Source organism: Arachis duranensis, chromosome 2 (assembly GCF_000817695.3).
Source record: "Arachis duranensis cultivar V14167 chromosome 2, aradu.V14167.gnm2.J7QH, whole genome shotgun sequence".
Taxonomy (NCBI): Eukaryota; Viridiplantae; Streptophyta; class Magnoliopsida; order Fabales; family Fabaceae; genus Arachis; species Arachis duranensis.
This window is the reverse complement of record NC_029773.3, coordinates 48,880,980-48,887,691: the sequence shown is the minus strand read 5'-3', so window position 1 is coordinate 48,887,691 and position 6,712 is coordinate 48,880,980. Positions and strand designations below refer to the sequence as shown.

Genomic DNA, 6,712 nt, shown 5'->3' with positions numbered 1-6,712 from the left:
GGCATTTATTAGAGATGAAAACTCCACCGATCTTTGAAGATGAGCTGGATGAAGATAAGGATGCTGATGAGATTTTTCAGTGCTTAGGGAGGGAGCAAGATTTGGTAAATTGCACCTTCCCAGACCTTGTTCGCACTGATGTTCTTTTCCATTTCTCGGTTGAAGACGAGCGATTCATACTCCTTGCTGTACACTTCTGCAAAAGGTTGGTTGCAACCAATACTAGAGTTGGAAGAAGAATAAGAAGAATAGCAAAAGATGGAGATAACGGAATAGAAGAAACAGAGGTACAAGAAGATAGGGGTTCTAGGGTTTATAAATGCAAACAGGGATTACTATGGAGCATCATCACCACATTCCCATATTACCTAGCCGTTATTAATGCCAGAGTGACAGTGATTGTGCCAACTCATCATCTCAACTGCTGAATCATGCTGAAAATGGACCTGAGGACTATTATGGAGCTCAAAGTTCAATCTCGAAGTCCAAAATGGTGTAATTGAAAACTCAAGAGTATAATTAGTGTACAAACTGAATTCGAATGACCATTTTGGAAATTTAGTCATCCAAAATATATGTCACACTCAACCATGATACATGAATATGAAACATAAGCCACCAATCAACCAATATATTCTTGGTGTTTAAAAAAAAAATTGTTTATAATAATATAAAAGTTGATTCTTTTATTATAACAAGTTTAGTTATTTTGTTTTCCAGAGTCTAATTACTCTAATGATTATTTATTTTATGGGAAAATATGTGAGAAGTGAAGTATCGAATTAAAATATTTCCATTGAAACACAAGCACAGAAGGGAGCAAATAAGTAAACGAGGATAAGAGAACTAATTATCAATGACCACCTATATTTTGGAAAACAAATTACTCAACCAGAACAAAACCTTTTTTTAAGTATTCCAAACATGGAAATGGCAAGTCCAAAACATGTTCCAGTTCTAGGGATTTAGATATGAGTGCATTCACAATCAAATTCCTGTTGATATACTCACTATCTAGAGAGAAACCTCTACACACAACCAGGGACGTATTACAGACCCAAGGTACTGCAACAGTGAAAGCAAGGCCATGGCCCCCTTTTTCTTTGCATGAGTTTCCCGTACCTAAAACCACATCCTTGTATGCACGGCAAACTTGATATACATACTTTCCCATAGGCAAGACTAGCTCCAATTCAGATGGGAAAGATCCAACATTGTTCAAGACATCAGAGTCCGAATGCAGGTTCACCACGACAGTGCCGTGCTTTGGATGGAGCCTACTACTAAGGGCTTTTAGAAATGGCAAATCTGGGTTCCAGAACTTGTGGGGAAATATATCATCACCATCATAAGCATCAATAAAGATCATATCATATAGGTTGTTGCTTTTAGTAATAAATTCCTCTGCATCTGCTTCGTAGAGGTAAAGCCTTTCATGAGTTCCTTTCCACATAACTTCATTAATGACATCAGGTTTTGTGAAAGCTCGGTAGCCTGACTGTGTCATAAGTGAGAAAGCTGGGAACCCCATGGCTTGAATTGATGCTGAGATAACAAGGGGATCAATTTCAACTATGTGGACAATGGCACCTGAAAAGTGGACAGAAAATTAAGACAGGTGTGAAAGGACGAACATCATGAACTGAAGTTACTTCACGAAAGCACATTGTTTTAGATAAGCATGTAAAATTACTTACAAATGAAAGCTACATTGAATCACGGATCTCATATTGCTTAGGAAATACTGATCACGATAAGCAAGAAACTTATTTACTCTGCATATAGGATGATTCTAGAGCCTCTCTTCTCTACGTCTCTACCACCAACAGTTTAGCTGCTAGGATTAGAGACAAATTTCCCAATGGACTTCAAGTTTTTAAGCCAGAAAAAATTCAGGAGCAGTTTGGAAATTACTCAATCAGAATATTGGAGGGTTCAGTGAAATCTTAGGGCCTAATAACTTGTAAGGGGAGAGAGGAATGAGGGATTGCCATTATGGCAATAGAATATGTGGGTGCTTATTGGAGAATTGCTTGAATTTTTCAAAAGCATAAATTATTATTTTGTATTAGGTAAAACAAAAAATACTTGTTCTTTTAGCTTTTAAAAGTTACATGCGAAGGCAATATGTAAAGAATATTTATGATAATTCTTTCATTTTGAATCGACTCACACTTTGCCTTATCTATTGAAATTGCTATCCAACAGTAAATTTTCCAGAGCTAATCAGTTTGGAAAACATCAAGAAATATAGCTTTTTTCCCACTCAACAATAATTTTCTTGGATATTCCAAGCTACCAATAAATACAGAGAAAAGCTATAAAACTAGAATTTTCACCTTGGATTTTACTAGCCAAAAACAGAGGTAAACTCCCCCCACCATGTCCGATGCATAAAATGTGCATATTTTTCTTTCCTTGCAGTGCACTGTTAATCTCATAATTACATGATGCTAAAGTAGTCAACCCACTAGATACCATACTCTTCAAATCTGCAAAATGGAACAACATAAATTAAAAGAACAGTTAACATTTAATTGAACAGGAAGTGAACATCTACTATAAGGGCAGCAAGAAACAAAAATAAAAATTTAAGAACCATGACCAATAAATTACCTCACAAGTTACTGGAAAATTATATAACCAATAAAAACATCAAAATCTAGGAGATTGATTGCCCATACGTTAACTACTAGTTACCAAGCATAAATGGCCCAGATCATTCAAGTGACATGCATTAAGCAAATCTTATTAGAACTGACAGTATAAATTGTCATCTCAGAACACACACACCAACAAAAAAAAAATAAAAAATAAAAAGGAAGATAGGAAAAAGCTCAATAATAAAACTATTCAAAAGCAACTAACTAAATTGCTTTTCACAAATTTAATGCTATAGTCTGTGCCTGCAGCCTCCCAAATAGATGGTACATACCAAACAAAAAGCGAATTTCACTCAGATCCAAGCCAAAAGGTGCATGCTATGACGAAGAGAAAAATTGGTGAAGAGATGAAGATTCTCTTTGACAGATAGTTAAATACCTATCTAGGAGAATATATCATTTTATTTTTGTTAATTTTTTAAAGCTGATTATAAACTCCTCTTCATTCTGTTCACAATAAAACCTCTTCATCATAGAATTGTCCAAGCCACAAATATACTACATCACACAAGAACCCATATATATATATAAAACCTTGAATAAGGATCATTTGATTGACCTCGGAAACCACAGTCCACATACCAGAGCACAAGATTTCTTTTAATTCTCAAAGTTCTTCACAAGTCAAGGTTAGATTTAGTTAAATCCGATACTTAACCTTGAATTTAGTCGATTTAGACATATAATACACAACTAAATTGCATTCTTCCTAGCAGCTTCTCTTATCTTAAAAAACAGCATGTTGTATAGCAATCACTAAATAAATACCTATACGATCAACCAATCAAGCACCTCCCCCTTTGAAAAATTATGTAAAAGATCTTTTTGTTTTTTTCACCTTTATAGGCCAAGCTAATTCACCAAAATCCCAAACCAATTACCAGATATTATCAGAAAGTAACCCAAAAGAATTATCTTCAGTATAGAAAATGGTTGAGGAATGTACATGGAACGGCCAAGCAATGAGGTTGCTGTATTAGATAGACAGATTCTGGCTTATCCTCATGGTAAACAGCCATGACTTTTGCAGTGCTCTGGCGAGTAACATGGTTGAACCGGAGCACGCGCCACTCATATCCAAGCACCCTCAGATTCCCTCCATCCCCGTATCCCACATGTACCTGCTCCCACCTCTGCTGCAGCCATCGCTCTACACTAGGCCAATGCATTCTACTCTGAAACCGAGACAACCCTAACCAAGTTCCGTTAATGTAATCATGCACAAATCTCAAACGGTTAACAGAAATACGTAGTATTTTGATACGACTTATCCCTCTCTTTACTGGGTGGGACAATTGCCCGGAATTTAAAGTAGTTCACACCCCAAGTTTTGATTTGATGAAGCACTTTCACCATTTTTATTTTCAAGGAATTTAAAACACAAAGAAATTACTAATTAAAGCATCTTAATTTCTCTTATCCATGACCCACGAATTCGACTGTTAAAATACATGTTACCAAAAGAGAGACTTGAATATCTTTAATTTAGTCTACTTTCACTGAGTTTCAAATTATTTTGGGATCCAAGCACAACTTAAGGAGAAATCAGAATTAGCGTTGGGAAAGTGCGAAAACTAACGGGTTTGGAGGAAGGATGTGCGACGACAGATACGACACCGTTTCCCTTGCCGGAATTTGATTGGAGAACGGAGTGGCTGCAGTCATAGTCCGTGCCCCACCATTCCGAGGAGTAGAGCCAATCGCCTTCGTCATCAGCGTAGCGCCGCGCCGCCGCCGATAACCGGCGGAACCAGTTGGAACCAGCACTGCGCCACATGAAGTAAAACCCTAATCCTGTAAAGGTTATTTTTATTTTTTTTTTGAAGCTAAAAAAAAAAAAAGAGTTAACTACCAACCTAGCCTCCGTCTATTTTTAAAATTGACAACGCGATCTCTCAAAATAAAATTGATCTGCTTCAGTTTCTGTTCCCGATTTTCGTCACACAAAATGGTTTTCAGATATTTTTTTTTCGGCGAGACTTGACGAAAAACGCTGAGCTGTCTCGTTCGGTGCATGACCTGTCATATAAGCTGAATGACGTGTTCATTCGTTGCTGAGATGGATAAGTTGAGACGAACAGGGGCTAATTTGTCTACCCCCTTTACCATAAAAGCGACGTCTTTTGAGTGGGAAGCAACGTTTCAGTTGCTTTTGAAATGGTATGTTTCCATAAAATCCCTTCCTCTAACCTTCACATTTACAAGAAAACCCTAGGTTAAAAGCTTCCTCACTTCTCAAGACCACTGTGGATGCTGTGTTGGTACTTACGGTTGATGACTTGCATTATTTACCTCTTTTTCTTATCTAAAAGGACCATAAAGAGAGCATAATCTCATTGAATCAATGTAATTTCATGAACCAAATAATATATATTATGGTACATTGCTTTGAAATGGGTTTGTGCTGAATTTCAGGTGAAAAGAGCAATAAAAGGAGAAGGAAATAACAAATAAAGCTGGGCGTGTAAAGCTGGGCGTGCCACATGAAGCTCTGGGCGTGGCACGCCAATCTTTTGAACCAACTCTCAACAATGGACGTGCCACTTGAAGCTGAGGGCGTGCAACTTGGTGCTATGGGCGTGGCACGCCAAGTTTGTGAAGACAAGTCTCAAAGAGGGCATGCCACTTGGTGCTATGGTTGTGGCACGCCAGGCTTAAATTCCAGAGGAGTAATTTTGAGCCCCACTGTGGGCGTGGCACGCCAAGAAGTGGCCGTGGCACGCCGAGGCATATGCCAGCTTGACCTCCTCTCATTCAAATAAAGATATCTTGAGTTACACACCTCCAAATGAAGTGATTCCACCTCCATTATAAAGTAGACATACAGAGCTTTCCAACCATATATAACACTTTATAATGGACACTGGAATTGAGGAAGATATTGACCCCGAAAACACAAGGAGAAAAACACATCACTGCAGAGTTACCAGCCTGATCTTTTCATCTTCAAATGAATATAACTTGAGTTGTAGAGGTCCAAATAATCTGATTTTAGTGGCGTTGGAAAGCTGACATCAAGATCTTTCCAACGATATATAACACTCTAGGGTGGACATTAAAACTGGAGATGAAAAGGGCCGTTATTTCAACATTGCAAAACTTGGGCGTGCCGCTTGATATCGAAGGCGTGGCACGCCAGCTCTATTTTCATAATGGGCACGGCACGCCAGGTTCTGGGCGTGGCACGCCAGTTCTAATGGCCAAAGAGAAAGATTTTGTACATCATTGAAGGCGTGGCACACCAAAGAGTGGGCGTGGCACGCCAGTTTTATAACATATGGGCATGGCACGTTAAGAAGTGGGCGTGGTACGCCAGGCTACTTGACTGACTGACCTATTCATCTTCAAATGGGCATAACTTGAACTATAGATATTCAAATGAGTTGATTCTAGTGGTGCTGGAAAGCTAACTGATGAGCGGATAATTTATACGCTTTTTGGCATTGTTTTCATATAGTTTTTAGTAAGTTTAAGCTACTTTTAGGGATGTTTTCATTAGTTTTTATGTTAAATTCACATTTCTGGACTTTACTATGAGTTTGTGTGTTTTTCTGTGATTTCAGGTAAATTCTGACTGAAATTGAGGGATTTGAGCAAAACTCTGAAGAAGGCTGACAAAAGGACTGCTGATGCTGTTGGATTCTGACCTCCCTGCACTCGAAATGGATTTTCTGGAGCTACAGAACTCCAATTGGCGCGCTCTCAATGGCGTTGGAAAGTAGACATCCAGGGCTTTCCAGCAATATATAATAGTCTATACTTTATTCGAAGAATGACGACGTAACTTGGCGTTGAACGCCAAGTACACGCTGCTGTCTGGAGTTAAACGCCAGAAAAACGTCATGATCCAGAGTTGAACGCCCAAAACACGTCATAACTCGAAGTTCAACGCCAAGATATGCCTTAGCACGTGAATTCATCAAGCTCAGCCCAAGCACACACCAAGTGGGCCCCGAAAGTGGATTTATGCATCAATTACTTACTCATGCAAACCCTAGAAGCTAGTCTAGTATATATAGGACATTTATCTATTGTATTAGACATCTTTG

The 6,712-nt window shown here is 38.5% G+C and overlaps 1 protein-coding gene across 2 annotated transcripts; it reads right to left on the bottom strand.

Annotated features, from left to right (window-relative positions):
* Nucleotides 1-869: 869 nt before the first annotated feature.
* Nucleotides 870-4,479, bottom strand: LOC107474335 (uncharacterized). Of its 2 annotated transcripts, none has more exons than XM_016093960.3 (4): nt 4,243-4,479; nt 3,610-3,838; nt 2,340-2,492; nt 870-1,590 (listed from the first exon to the last, which is right to left on the bottom strand). In XM_016093960.3, exons 1-4 carry the CDS (start codon nt 4,438-4,440, stop codon nt 884-886), a joined length of 1,287 nt encoding a protein of 428 aa, XP_015949446.1. In that variant the 5' UTR covers nt 4,441-4,479; the 3' UTR covers nt 870-883. The 2 variants fall into 2 exon arrangements, with proteins under 2 accessions (XP_015949446.1, XP_015949447.1); XM_016093961.3 differs by having other exon boundaries at nt 3,610-3,855; nt 4,243-4,344.
* Between the last annotated feature and the right edge of the window lie 2,233 nt (nt 4,480-6,712).

Coding starts and splice junctions, on each gene's coding strand:
- LOC107474335 (XM_016093960.3), bottom strand. CDS start 4,440: ATGTGGCGCAGTGCTGGTTCCAACTGGTTCCGCCGGTTATCGGCGGCG. Junction 3,839..4,242: donor CACATCCTTCCTCCAAACCC/GTTAGTTTTCGC, acceptor TCTCGGTTTCAG/AGTAGAATGCATTGGCCTAG. Junction 1,591..2,339: donor TTTGGCTAGTAAAATCCAAG/GTGAAAATTCTA, acceptor TCCACTTTTCAG/GTGCCATTGTCCACATAGTT.